This window comes from Delphinus delphis, chromosome 7 (assembly GCF_949987515.2).
Source record: "Delphinus delphis chromosome 7, mDelDel1.2, whole genome shotgun sequence".
Classification (NCBI taxonomy): Eukaryota; Metazoa; Chordata; class Mammalia; order Artiodactyla; family Delphinidae; genus Delphinus; species Delphinus delphis.
Window position 1 is genome coordinate 15,824,780 of NC_082689.1, and position 14,651 is coordinate 15,839,430.

Consider the following 14,651-nt stretch of genomic DNA (forward strand, 5'->3'; position numbering starts at 1 on the left):
CCGCCCCTTTCCCCGGTTCCACCTCGAGCCTCTCTTTGGACTAGGAGCGAGCAACCCCCTCCCCGTGTCCCTCCTCTCGCTCCAGTCTTTTTGGGGAGGGGCTCTCCACGTTCGGGGGAGTTGCCGAGGGTCACCAGCGCCTCTCTCGTCATTCTATTTCGCCTTCACCTGGATATAATTTCCAAGCGGCGCTGTCCCCAGGATGACCACACTGGCCGGAGCTGTGCCCAGGATGATGCGGCCGGGCCCGGGGCAGAACTACCCGCGCAGCGGGTTCCCGCTGGAAGGTAAGAAAGGGCCTCAGCGCCGCCCAAAACCCCGGGGCCGCGGCGGGGCTGCTCCACCCAGTCCCGGGTCTCCACAGGCGCGTCCAGGAGCCCATTCCCGGGGTACCCCCGCCCCAGGAGGGAACAGTCGGGCGAGACCTCGACTCGATTTTCTCTGGGCAAACGAAGCGCCCTTCTCTCAAGTCCTCGCGGAGCTTGGCCGTCAGGCCTGCTCCTGGGCCGTTGCGCTTTCCTCTGTTGTTTTGGAAATGCCGTGGTGGGGAGAGGATCAGCCGGCTTCTGAGCACCAGAAAGCGACTTCTCAGCATTTTGTCCACCCGAAGGATCTCAAAACTGTCCCGGCTGCTCCCGTGTTTGCTAAACTTTTGTTAATTCCGGAAGGAATTTCTTGCCGCGGCAAAGTTTGGAAAATTTAGTATTAATTGATATATTAATTAGAATTCCATTCATCTCCAGCGGCATCTCGAAGTTTCCACAACCTGTTTGGGGAGCTGCCTTTCAGTTAGCCTGAAGGTTCTGGAATCCCAGGGAGGCAAGAGGATTTGCAAGCCCGAAACTTTCTAGGCAATTTGCGAGGTTGAGGCGCCCGAGCCGGGATGCTGACCGGGTGGTGCCTAGCCTTGGCCCTCAGTCCAGAGTAGGATGTAATATCCAGGGCACCAGCGGAGGCGAGGGGACCTGCGAGCAGACCCGTCTGTCGCCTCTGTCCCGAGGTGTAACAGGTGACACGCACTGACACCTGAGGCTTGCTTTCAGGACCCTCTTTGACCTTTGGCTGCGGCCCTCTTAGCCAGAAACCTGAAGGGCTGTCAGCTTCTCCAAGTGCCTTAGAAAGAAAGCTGCCTCAGTTAGATAGGGTTTCGTGTGACTTCGAGAAGGCCTGGGTGAACACCTTTCTGTCAGGAGGCTGCTCCAGCCTCAGAGTCTCCCCCCACAAGTTGTCCCCTTTCCTGGGCCCAAAGGGAAGACAGTTTCACTGGAGCGAGTTAGTTTGCCCTGGTTGTTCCCTTCACACAAGATTATGTACCCCTGAATTGCTTAATAATTTGAACAAGTGTAGTTGAAACAGGGTCTGGGGCTGGGAGCCTGAATGGAGCAGTTTCAGTGTTGAGGCTGTAACATGGCGATGGGCCAGAGAAGTGAGAAATTAGGTGGGTTCATCTTTTGGGCTGCTCTCTGGTCTCCCGAAGTGACGTTCTGTGTGTCTCTCTCTTCGCCTTCTGCTCTCAGTGTCCACCCCCCTCGGCCAGGGCCGGGTCAACCAACTTGGCGGTGTATTTATCAACGGCAGGCCGCTACCCAACCACATCCGTCACAAGATCGTGGAGATGGCCCACCACGGCATCCGGCCCTGTGTCATCTCCCGCCAGCTGCGTGTGTCCCACGGCTGCGTCTCTAAGATCCTGTGCAGATATCAGGAGACGGGCTCCATCCGTCCCGGCGCCATCGGTGGCAGCAAGCCCAAGGTGAGCGCGTGGTCCTGGCCCTGGAGGCCTCCTGCCTGCAGTGTCCCGAGTTAGGGAAGAATGGGCAGGGGGCAAGGACTGCCATCTGGGGCTTTCTGAGGAGTTTTTCCAAATCTGAGAAGGGGTGTGTGCGTGTGTGCGTGTGCGTGTGCGTGTGCGTGCGTGTGTGTGTGTGTGTATTGGGGGTTGAAGGGAAGTGGCTAGAGTGCTGTCTTAGCTGGCGCTCCTTGATGAATGCTAAGGAAAAACTCCAGCCTTTCTGCAAAGGTGATAAGGCATTTGTTTTTTATGCCTCAGAGTCCTGGAATCCCCATCAAATTATTTTAATAGGCAAACACCCAAAGTGTGTAAGCTGTATGTGCCCACCTGTTGCTGGTTTATTCCCCAAGTATCGTCCCAGCTCCCAGCCACTGCACTGCCTTTTCCAAAACTAATCCAAGGAGCCACTTTTGGCTTTTAATGGTTTCTCTCCCAGCTCCCATCCCCAGTCGCCTCCAGTCCAAATTGTCTTCAAGGAGTCAAAAGCCAGGGTGATTTGTTTTCTTTGTAATGAGCCAATGACTTGGCTTTTAAAAGGTACTTTGGTGCTATCCTCAAATTATTTTGGTTCTCCTTAAAAAAGGAAAGAGAATCACACTGGCTACGGCCGAGTGGGAGGGGATTGTATACGGTCTGCCTTTTCTTCTGGATGTGGGGAAAATCCAATATAATTTTCTAGTTGCCACAGGGCAAAACCCAAAGGAGGGTTCTGGTAAACTGAAGACTTCCAGACAACCGCCTCTCCTCCTGCCATGCCAGCCCCCTTTGCAACCTCTCTAAGAATCTCTGGAAACTCTTTTTATTGGGAAAAAAAGAGTCAGTCTCTAAAATTATCCATATTTGCTATCCTCTCTAATTTTTAAAAAACCTGGCTACTCACCTTTTGGATTTCATTTTGGTCTTCACCTTAGCTAAAATCTTGTGCTCCTTTGGAAAGGCCCAAGTCGCAGATCTAACTTGAGTTTTCTGCTACTCTTTCAAGCATTCCTTTTTTAGTTTCGTTTTCGTGTTGATTCAGTGTAAGGGGTTGCCTTTCTTTATTTCCATGGATCAGAAAGTACACCCCTTCCCATATGTCATACCTCTTCTTATTTTAAGCCGATTGAGGGGCTGAGCTGGGGAGAAGAGTACACAGGCTGCTTCCGGGTGGGATGGTTTCCTCTCTGCCCCTTTCTAAAGTACACAGCCTCAGAGAGCAAGGGTCCTTTTGCTAAGCAGAGGGACCTTCCCAGGGGGCGCAAGAAGGAGCGTCCCTCCAGGCCCGAGGCGGTGCGGTCGCCACGTCTGGCCCAGAGGACTGGGTACCAACGCCTGCCTGCCTGTTCTCTTAAAGCAGGTGACAACGCCTGACGTGGAGAAGAAAATTGAGGAATACAAAAGAGAGAACCCAGGCATGTTCAGCTGGGAAATTCGAGACAAATTACTCAAGGACGCGGTCTGTGACCGAAACACCGTACCCTCAGGTACCAGGCTCATTAACGTCTTCCTGGGGCGAGGCGTCAGTCGCTATTATCCGGGCAGGCCATCTGAACCATCATCACCCCAATGATCGATCTGGGCGATCGGAAGACGGCCCCTCCCAGGGCTCTGAAATATTTACGAGCTAGACGTTTTTGGCGTTTTATGGAGGGAGTGATGAGCTGCTTGTCCTGGGGTTGAGAGACCGCCGCTGAGGGCTCCCCAAAGAGGATTTGTGTCGAAGAGGCAGGGCAGGAAACGCGAGGCGGAGGCCAAGCGTTTATTAATATTGATGTTCCCTTTTAAAGAGAAACAAATGTTTTGGTAATCCTAACCGAAGGGAGATGGGGCCGCGCCAACCGAGACTTCACCGTGCGCGCCAAGGAGGGGAGGCTTCGGCAACGGCCGGGATTTTTTCCCGAGAGTCCCAGGGCCCATCCGGCGCCCCCGGCGGCCAGGGGGAGGCGGAGGGAGAAGAGGGGCGAGCGCAGGCGAGGGCGAGGGCGAGGGCGCGCGGGTTTGTTTTTAATTAAAAGGAAACTCCCTTTTCCCCCCTGCGAGAACGAGATATTTCGGAGCATGGATTTGTTTACCAGACTGGAATCTGGAAAAAATAAATGGGAGAGAGTGCATTTTCTTTTGACTTTTACAATAGGAAACGATCCTGCAGTTGAAATTTAAACCCTTTATGGCCTCAAAAAAAAAAAAAAAAAAAGAAAGAAAAGAAAAAAGAAAAACGTTGAATTGCAGGGGACGGGTCCGCTCTGGTTCTTCCTGCCTTTACCGCGAACCGCGGGGCGCAATGCCTTCAGGTTGAGGCGGTGCAGTGTGGCTGGCGGGAGAAATCTCTTAGATTGGAGATCTAGAGACCCGTCTGTGGAGTCTAGGGAGGGAAACTTCCTACTGGGGAGAGCGGACCGAGACCGCGGTTCCCGGCCCTAACCTGGAGGTGCGAGCTTTCCAGGCTCCCGGTTCGCTGTTCCTAGAGGCCGATTATGCGATGGGGGGTATGAATGGGAGGGTGAGAGGGGGTGTAGAAGGACGAGGATGCCCAAAGACGCTGGAGGAGGCAGAAGCAAGCTGTTTAGGGCAGGCCTTCGAGGCCCCCCCACCCATACCCCGACTGGGGGCCGGGGGGCCCCTTGCAGCGCGGCCCTGCACGTCTCAGTCGTAAGCGCCCCCTTCCTCCTTCCGCCCCCAGTGAGTTCCATCAGCCGCATCCTGAGGAGTAAATTCGGGAAAGGCGAGGAGGAGGAGGCCGACCTGGAAAGGAAGGAGGCGGAGGAGAGTGAGAAGAAGGCGAAACACAGCATCGACGGCATCCTGAGCGAACGAGGTAAGCGGCGGCGCGCTGGGCGGCGCCCTGGGGGCCGGCGCCTCCCCAAACTCCGCGCTTTGACGTTGGGGTCCTGAGGGCGGCGCGGCCCCGCTCGTGTCAAGGCCCCTTCTCGCTCATATCCCCTGCACCCGGGTAAGAGCGTTCAAGTGAAAGACCAGAGACGCACTTACAGTGAACACAAAAATCTTTTCTTTTCTTTTTTTTTTCTTCTATTTTTAAACCTTTCCTCCACACCACTCGCAGCCCCACGGAAGGCAGAACTGCAAATTGCAGTCTGGGTGCGGGGCCACCCAGCTGCCCTCTGGGGTACGGGACTGGGCGTCTCTGAGCTGTTGTGAGGCAGGGGGCAGTCCGTGAGCCTCCGGAGGTTAAAGGAACTTTTTCTGCCCTTAGGAAAGGCCCGGGTCTCCAAAGGGGTTTCCACATCAGAGGAGGGGGGCGCAGAGAGGGAGAGAGGGAGAGGGACGGGAACGAGGACAAGAGAGAGAGAGACTCAAAACTCTTTAAGGCAGTGGGGTCCCACCACACTGATTGCCTTATAAATGTATATCTGTAAGTTGGCTGTTTTTTTGTTTGTTTTAAATCGGTTTTCAAATGCGGTAGGGTTTGAGCTGTGCGTGTCTGGGAAGTAAAACAAGCCTAAGCTCTGGGTTACAAACCGAGGGGGTCTGGGTTCTTGGGCCTGCAGTGCCGGCACCCTTTCTCCGCCCAGGGGTGCGGACCATTGTCTTCTTGTTGGCTGCGATCTGTCAGCCTCAAGAGGGAATCTCCCCCGCGGAGTCATAAGTGCAGCCGGCGGGTTGTCTTCAGACTCCAAAGGTACGCCCACTCCCACAAAAGAAAGCCAACCCCGTAGGAGTTGAACCTGGAAGGGTTCACGGCAGCAGGAGAGTCTCAGCCGTTTTGCGTCTCAGCACTTTTGGCCTTGGGGATGGTTGCACCTCCTCCAAAGCGCAAAGGGCCGGGAGTTGCCCGGTGCCCCCCTCCCCCATGCGTGGCCTTCCCTCGCCCGAGGCCGGGACTTCGTTGGGCTGAGTTGACTTTTGAGCTGCCCTAGAAGGGCAGGCGGCTCTCCAGGTGGGCTTGGAGCGATCACCCACTTCGACCGGCTGGGTCTGAGCCCTCAGCCGGTGGCATCCAGGGTAGGACTGTGGGTCAGGAAAGTGGTCGCTTCTTTTACCTCCATTGCTCAACTCCGGGGCGGACCGCTGGCCCTCCGGAGCGGCAGCTTTCCAAATCAATGCAAACTCTGTACACAACCTCGAAGGGACCCAGATTTCAATGTTATGTATCCGAACCACAGATTTCAGCGATAAACAGGTGCCTAGATGCCCCGACACACACAGACAATCAAGAAAAGACACCAAAACCCACGGCGGGTTGGGCAGGGGAGATACATGTGCTGTTGCTGCCCTCCTTCTAAAGCAGGGGCCTCACGTGGACTCGGTTTAAGCCCTTCCTTTTGGAGGGGTGCGTTTCTGCCCTGGTCTCTGAGAAGAGACCGCAGCTTTTATTCTAGGTCCAGATGCATCACGGAGGTGCTGGGGAGGGAGGAAGGCGAGAAACCAGCCAACCCCAAACCTAACGGGCCCCTGCAGGCAGCGGGGCAATGAGCCCAGGGGTAGGAGAGGCTTGGGAAGGGGGGGTGAAGGGTGGCAAGGCTTTGCTACTTGTTGCTGGTGGCGTCTGCTCCGCAGCTCGACAGCTCCCTCGCAGCACCGGCAACCGAGGCCCAGGAGACAAAACGCCCCAAATGAGCTGGTCAAACATTTGTACAACTTTTCCAGCTTTTACAAAGAAGGCCTTCTCTACACAATCTACACTTGGAGATGAACTTGGGAGACAAAGCCTGGAGAGTCCATTGAAACTCACACTTTAGCTCGGCCCAGACAAAGCTCCGGCCCGCAGCAGCTTGATGTGAACAAAGGAAGGCAACCTTTTTATAATTCAAGGAGAAAAGAAGAGAAAACAGCCCCACAAAGGCCCGAGAATAGACATTATGGGCTTGCAATGAGGGATGAATTATTCAATGAGCCCCAATAGCTGCTGCGCCAGGAAGTTTTATGGACTTTCCAGCGTGGAGAAAGTGGCCATTTCACCTACAAAATGTTTCTAGTCTTTTGGGCCGTCTAGCTGGGCCCGCTGCCATTCAAGGGCAATTGCTACCATTTTCAAAATCAGAGTATTCTCCCCAGAGGGGGCTGAACCGCTGAAAACACACACATACACACACCTCGGGGGCTGAAGTCTAATTTAATTTGGGGCTGTCAGGGAAGATGCAGTGCCAGTCACTTCAGTGCCTCTAGCTCCCTTTCCAGATGAGCCCTGGAGGACAAGAGGGGCCCAGAGAAAGGACAGAGTGGAGTGGAGTTTGAAGGGAAGTTTAGAAACCTTAAAAAAAATAAAATAAAATTCCCTCTATCCTTTTGGCTGCAAAAGTCCCAGGCTGCCCCGCTTGGAAAATAGACTGAATGTTGATAAACGGCTCTGAGCTCCCAGGCCGGGCAGGAGGAGCCCGGCTGAGGAGGGACGTGTAGGTGTCATGATCAGGGCGGCTCGCTCTCTCTGGAGGTTCCAGCTTCCTTTCCGGCCTGCCGGATGTTTCTGAGACTGGCTTTCCCGAGTACCTCTCTCTACTTGTCAGAGACTGGGACACAGGGAAAGAGGTACCCTGAAAGAGGTCAGAACGGCCCTCGTTTTTCTCTTCAGGGTCTTGTCCTTTCTTCTGGATGGCCTCTTTCACCTTCCCAACTTTGCCGTGTCCCTCGCCCAGTGCAAGAGCAGCGCTTCGGGTCGACGCGGGGCGCTCAGGCCCGTGCGCCCTAGGCGCGCAGTAGACGCTGTGCGCCACTTCTGGATCTTTGCTTCCAGCTCTTTTGCCAGGGTGGAAGGAGAGGGTAGGGCAGCCAGGAACATCCCCCAGCACCCTCCTCATCTCCCCACACCCCCACCCCCCTCCCCACACACCATTCCTCTCCCCAAGAGTCGAGCAGGCGCAGCGGTAGGAACCTAGCCCCGGTCGCAGCAACTGGGGCTGTGGGCACTGCCCGCGCTGCGGCCATTCAATAGGCGTCTCTGTTCCTCCCCCGGCGCTGCGGAGCTGGCCCGCGGGCGCCGCCACAATGGGCCGGCCCCCACTCCTGCGCCCTGCGCCAAAGCGCCGCGCCGCCCCCTCCCCTGAGCTCCGGCCGGCTCGAAGCTTAGCTCGCCGGGCTGCAGCCGACTCAATTGCCTCCTTTATGTCCTTCTCACTTTCATCTAGACACAGCCCGCCTCCCCCGCCCTCTTCTTCTCCTCTTTTTTCCCCCTTCCTTGCCTGAGGCTCACATTAGTGAAATTTCTGCAACCTCCCCCATTTTTTTTCTTATTTTAAAGAAAGCCCTTAACACAAAAGCAGTGACTAATCAATAGAAACTGCTCCTTCATCAACTCCTCCTCCAGCGGCAGCAGCAGCAGGGTGACGCTTTTCCTGTTTGTGAGTTTTGGGAAACATTTTTGCTTTGTGCCGTAATGGAATTAGAGCACAGATGAGGACTGTAAATGGACACGCGACTGCAAGACTCTCGCTTAAATATTTAGATGCAAAGTTACAATTACTGACTTGTTGCTGCGGCTTTGAAGTGGCAGCTCGGGAGTGCAGGGGGAGAGAGGCCAGATTGCCAAATTGATGTTTTGATTGGGGCTGGAGATACACTTTCATAGGACTTTACCCCTTTTAAGAATCACCAGTGAGCGTGGGAGCTTTGCAACAATTTCAAAGATTGAGCCAAGAGACCCCAAGCATAGGTAGGTCGGAGCTTACCCTCCTTTTTTTTTTTTTTTTTAACGCTCCCTTTCAATTTGATGTTTTTGAAAAACAGTGCTTTTTTTCTTTTTTTAATTTGAGAAAGTAAAGGTGACAAAAGTTTTGCATGAGTTTGTAAACTTAGGAGCTTTTCTAAAATTAACGAGGACGACATCAACTTTTCAGCGGGACATAAGATAAAGCAATTAAAAACGTACAGAAGTTTTAAAAGTCCTGGAACTATTTCGTTTCCAGTGGAATCATGAAAAGAACATTTTATCATTAACTGGAGTGCTACTGACATCGAGGGGAGCGGAAGGCCGTTTCTTCCCTCACCCGCCCTCCCCCCCGGACCCCCCCAGCCTTCAAGTTAGCAGGGAAGGACGTTTTGGCGCGAGGCAAAGGGCGAGGGGGGGGCGGGGGGAACAGGCGGGGGCGGGGGAGGGAGGAACTTTCCCACAGATTAAAATCACGGGCTATAAGATCTTAGGTTTGTGGCATCGGAACCTTTATTAAAGTGGACGGCCCACTCTCCGAGTCCATTTGTCAGAATCACGAATTTGACCCCAATGTCGTCTCTGGTCTTTGGGGTAAATTTCATGTTATCTGAAGCCCTTACAATACTCAACAAGGAAATATCACCCGTTTAGAAATGTATTGGAAATATCAAAACTTGAATTAAATTAAAACACCTCGCTGTGTTCTTTTCAAGGAGATAACGGTAACGACTTTCCTGTTGGCCCGATTTAAAAGGAAAGACCCGAGTTCGGATCGTGGTTTTATTTTTCGAGGGTTTGTTCTGTTTGGTTGACTGCTGTGGGCTCACTTTCTAGCCTTATTGAAAACATGCAGATTTTCTAACTAATGCTTGAAATTGTATGTTTATTTTGAAGTTTGATTTGCTTGTTGATAGCACCGGAGCGGGGACGTAGGGGCTTCACGTGGGTAATAATTACTGAAGGGTCATTTAAGAGTCCCCAGGGCTGTGCAGTAAAAGCCAGCGGCGCGGTGAGGTGGAACCAGCAAGTGCGCGTCAGTTCAGGGAGTGGAATATGCGGAAATTAATCAGGTGAATACGAGCGTTGCCACCGAACTCAGGTTCAACATTCATGAATACATATATTTTAAGGGGAAAAAAATTCCTTCCTAATTATGAGGTTATATGCTCACATTGTACGTACATAAGTAGCCAATGAATATTAAAAGCCTCAACAGCAGCAATAAACGGTGAGAGAGTTTGGCCAGGGCTGGGGCAGAGAAGGTTGGTTCAGTTCGGTGGAGTCCTATGGCAGGTAACTTATTTATGTGGGTAAATAAAGATTAAAGAACCATTAAGAATGTACATATATAACTAACAAGACAGTAAAAGGCAATTAAGCAGTCAGTTTAATGCCTTATCTCACTGGCTGCTCTGGGGTTGTTTTACAACTAGGAATTAAAATCTGAAAAGGAAGTTTTCAGCAGCTCTGGCCAAATATTGATTAAGTAGCTGTTTGTTGATACCATTGTTGCGCATTAAAAGGCCGGGATCCTGGCCTCTCAGTGGCCATCTTCCATTGTGAGGGATTCTTAACCACTGAGATCAAAGCGGGATCATTTCAACTTATCTGTCTTGGAAAATCCTTCTTTTCCTCTGAAACCTCTAAGGAGGATTGACTGAATTCTCTTTAAGAAATAGGAACCGAAACCAGTTACGTGTCCTAAGTTTGCAGAGAAGAGATTCATGGGGTGTTTTTAATTATCCTATGGTGATTTCTTGTTTAGAACTTAGGCTAAGATGGTGAACTTATCATCAAATAAGTTCTCGTTTGGGGGAGGTGACGAGAGGCATGGAAGCTAAGATCCTGAATGTCACTAAATTTCTAAATATGGAAGTTTTACTGAAGTTACCTGCCAAGCTGGAATGACGTAAAGGCAAGATGTCAGAGTTTTGTGTAAAACTAGCTGGAGAACAATTAAATACACAGGAAACTGGGAGTTAGATTGACTGCATTTCTCTACATATGTTTTCACAATTTTTGTGTTTATGGATGGTTAGATGAGTCCCGTGTATATTTTTAAACCTCCTACAATGTAGGAGCAGATATGTGTTTGTGTGTATAGTTAAAGTTTATTTATAAGTCGGTCACTATGAGTTATGTTGGCAGTAAACTATACCCAGTTGCACACACACACACACACACACACACACACACACACAAGGATTTATTTCTCCTGTAGGTTACACTTTCTAGAGTCATGAGAATTTGAGGTAACAGCACAGCTTACCAATTCATATTCAACACTGCTGTTGAATGCTAGGAAAAATATTTCTTTGAATAATTTTATGACTTTTTTGGCTGTTGATTTTTCGATGAACTGTTAGGCTTTTTTTGTTTTGTTTTGTTTAAGAGTTCAATATATTTGGATAGATTTTTCTTTTATTATGAGAGCTAAAATGCATGCAAAGACTCTTTTGGAAATACCATCTCTGTGCTTAATTTGCAAATTCCAACAAGTCACTCTGAGGTTGTGAAATTTATGCCAGATTCAGTTTTGAATATTCAACTGAGCATCATAGATCTGCCTGTGTGCGGGATTTTCTGAATCCCTTTCTCTGTGTTCATTTCACTACTAAATAACTGTGCTTAGGGTTTTATTTTTATTTCATTTATTTTATTTTACTCTTATTCACTCTTTTTTATATAAATTTATTTATTTTATCTATTTATTTTTGGCTGCATTGGGTCTTCTCTGCTGTGCACGGGCTTTCTCTAGTTGCGGCGAGCGGGGGCTACTCTTCCTCGCGGTGCGCGGGCTTCTCACTGCCGTGGCTTCTCTTGTTGCAGAGTACGGGCTCTAGGCACGTGGGCTCAGTAGTTGTGGCTCGCGGGCTCTAGAGCGCAGGCTCAGTAGTTGTGGCGCACGGGCTTAGCTGGTCCGCGGCATGTGGGATCTTCCCGGACCAGGGTTTGAACCCGTGTCCCCTGCATTGGCAGGCGGATTCTTAACCCCTGCGCCACAAGGCAAGTCCTCTTATTCACTCTTGAACAAGATGAATCTTGACATACAGAGTCAGAATCATTAGTGGGTATTTTCTAACATTTTGTATTATAATCTCCCAATTAGTTAATAATCTATCTGTGCTCAAATGTCCTTTGACATAGTCCCAGTCATTGCAGTGTGGGACAACTGCCTGAAACAGATTAAACTGGAAGTGTGAGTCAGTGCAGATCTATTATGACTACCTTGCCCTGGGTCCAGATGCAGTGCTAGAGAGTTCTTTGCTGCATTTTCCATGTATATTTCATGTTTCATTTACATGTGGAGTTAAAGTGACTTTCCCCCCTTAGATATCAGGCTATGTATTCATATACTGCCAGGGGGGCAGCAGAGTCACACTCTGAGTGGGGTCTGATGTCAGTACCGAGGCAGAATTACTGACTCAATAACGGGCTAGGTCAATTATATCTCAGTAAGGCTGGAAAAAATAAATACTTGGTATTATTGTTAAAAAAAAAAAAAAAGCACTGGCTGCCTCAGTGGGGAACTGTGATCAGAGAAAGTGAAAAGGAGTTTCAGAAGTTGCCACTCTCTTGGAAGATGCACACCAAAGTGAGAACAGAGGACCATCCTCTGCTCCGCTGGGAAAGGTTTTCTCGCCCCGTTCATGCCAGTCTTGGGTAGAGAGTGGCACAGCTCAGCTTTCAGCTCTATCTTGCAGTGTTGGGACAAATGCTGAGCTCCAACAGTGTTGAACTTTTGCTGAAATTGGGACGTCTCTCCTTTTAGAAAGCTTCCCCCACATTTCTGTGATGGTCTCAAAGGAATAGAATATATGTACTTTCCAGTTTGTAACTGGAAAATGAGCAGTTATCGAAATGGCCGTTAACGTTATAAAACGTTTATTTAAGAGAGATGAGTTAGAAGCTTCACCATCGTCAAAGGGAGCTATGAAGACCATGGAAAATAGTTGTTGAAGACACTTGAGCAGTAAAAGCCTTATGAATTCATATCTTCAATGTCTGTTTTCCTTCCTTCCTGATAAAAACTGAGAAGAGACTAACAGATAATTTCTGCCCTGGAAATGGCCACTTTTCTTTAAAGAAGTAGTTGTATTTTAATAAAGAACAATGGTGTAACATTTCAAATTTGATTTGGTGCACATTTCTCCTGGAAAAAAAAATCCTGAGAAAGAGTTTTACCTTGCACATTGCATATAACGAAGTTCGTAGCATTTAAACTTTAGCTGCAGGATTTTAAGTTGAAAAAATCCCAAACAACAAAGAACCCCTTCTCTTTGCAGTGAAGCAACTCAATCAAAGTAAGTAGTCTGAGTTTTTATGTCCACCTTCTTACTGCAGTGATTGGGGAATGAATCTTCCCCAGTAATACAAACTAGAACTCATGACAGGCAATAACAAACTAGCCATGTATTTGTCTCCTTAAACCCATTTAGTGATTTGATTTTTATGTATTTTTATTTGGCCAGCTTTACTGTACCTACAATAGCATATTAATATAAACTCTTGATTCGAGGAGCAATTTCCCACTCATTCTGGATCCGATTCCATTGGATTCTATTTTAAAATAGATGATCAAAATGCTTTGTGACAAGGATGGGAGACTCTTCTTGGCTGACTAACATAGGATTGAGGGAGAGGAAATACCACTGATTTTTCAGCATTAAAAATTTCCAGGATCATATTGAGAATTCAAATAGTATAGTTTTAAGGAAGCTTAAATGTAAATTTTAAAAAAATTTATAATCAGATGGTAGGCATATTTCTGGAAACAACTACAGAATTAAATGTACTTGGCTTTATGTCATTACATGCAAACAATAAGTAAGTTAGGGTAGAATAGCTAAGAAAGGAAAGTTAATGGCTGTGTGCAATTTATCTAGCAACATGGAGTTGGTTTTTGTATACTTTCATAGTCAATACTTGTATGGTCACATACAAATTTACATTTTTAACAGAAAGCCTACATTTGTAGGCTTGTGATTTTTATAGGTACACAGATAAACTAAGAGTACAGCCACTATACCCCTCATATCTTTTATCTTTTTTTTTTTTTGGCAAACCCTAATATAGGCATTAACTTACTTCGGCATTGTCTGGGGGTATTAACATCATTTTTGTTTCCTTTATAGGGTCTATCTTCTTTTTGAAAAAAAATCTTGTTTTTAAACAATTATAGACTCATAGAGTCTGTCTTCAAACACATATTTTAAAATTCTTCCAGTATTCAAACATATTATCAAGATTAAGAAAATCTTGGCCACAGGGTAGGGGTGTGTGTGTGTGTGTGTGTGTGTGTGTGTGTGTCTCCCAATTACCATGGTTGAGCTTAACCTGAACTAAAGAAAATTAATTGGTCCAATTCATTTTATTATAAGAAAAGCAACAGGTTCCTTCTTTATGAATCCCCACTTGGCTGGTTTCCTGACTGAAGTTCACTAATACAAATGAATGTTTCTTGTCTGACTTAAACACACCCCAAAGTCCTTTTTCATGTCTTTGCTTGCCTTATAAGAGCATAGCACCCAAGGTAAAAGTAGTCTGTCTTGCATCACTGATTTTGCTCTAAAATTGAGAACAGCACATTTTGGGTGTGAGCCCCTTGAGTTCTGATGTCTGGTAAGATGAGAGCACATTATACCAATTTCCCAGGGGGATATGAGAATAAAATGAGAAGATGCAAGTTATGTGCAAGTTACACCTATCTCACAGGAAAACTCAAAATCTTGTGCGGAAAAAAGCCCTCTGAACATGCAGAAAGTGACTAGCCTACTGGCAGATGGGCTCTGCCCAAGGGCAAATAAAAGCTTAATTCAGGCTTAGGAGCAACAATGAAGACCAACACACATACATGCACACACCAAAAAATTCACTTTCACTGATTCCAGAAAATTGAGTTTATAAGAAGCTCTTTAATGTAATAGACTATATTGATTTAATAGTTTGAAAAATAATAAAATTTGAAAACCATTTGCCGAGATGTCAAAAGATATTTCTTAATTACTTTTTCTCCCGTTCTGTAGTTTACTTTTCTCTCTTAGACTAACTTGGCTGTTTAAAACTCTTCCAAATCAAACTTTGTTTTGTTTGTGTATTTGCACAAGATTTTTTTCCTCCACTGGACTGACAAATAAGTTGCTTTTTGAAAATGGATCTCACACATGCGTTCTTATTCCTGAAATCCTGGTGCAATCCTTCATTTTGTGGAATTGTGTTTGTGTAATTTCTCATTGCGTCCCTTCTCCAGCCTGCTTCCTTGTTCTTAAATGTCTTTAT

At 48.1% G+C, this 14,651-nt stretch overlaps 1 protein-coding gene across 2 annotated transcripts in view; it reads left to right on the top strand.

The window, feature by feature from the left end:
* The first annotated feature begins 202 nt into the window (after nt 1–202).
* Nucleotides 203–14,651, top strand: part of PAX3 (paired box 3) — a 94,018-nt gene continuing 79,569 nt past the window's right edge. Inside the window, exons 1-4 of one of the 2 annotated variants that reach the window (XM_060015512.1) lie at nt 203–287; nt 1,518–1,753; nt 3,126–3,255; nt 4,452–4,586. In XM_060015512.1, the coding sequence (XP_059871495.1) occupies nt 203–287; nt 1,518–1,753; nt 3,126–3,255; nt 4,452–4,586 (586 nt within the window). The remainder of the gene's footprint in view (nt 288–1,517; nt 1,754–3,125; nt 3,256–4,451; nt 4,587–14,651) is intronic. The other variant, XM_060015514.1, reaches the window with a different exon arrangement.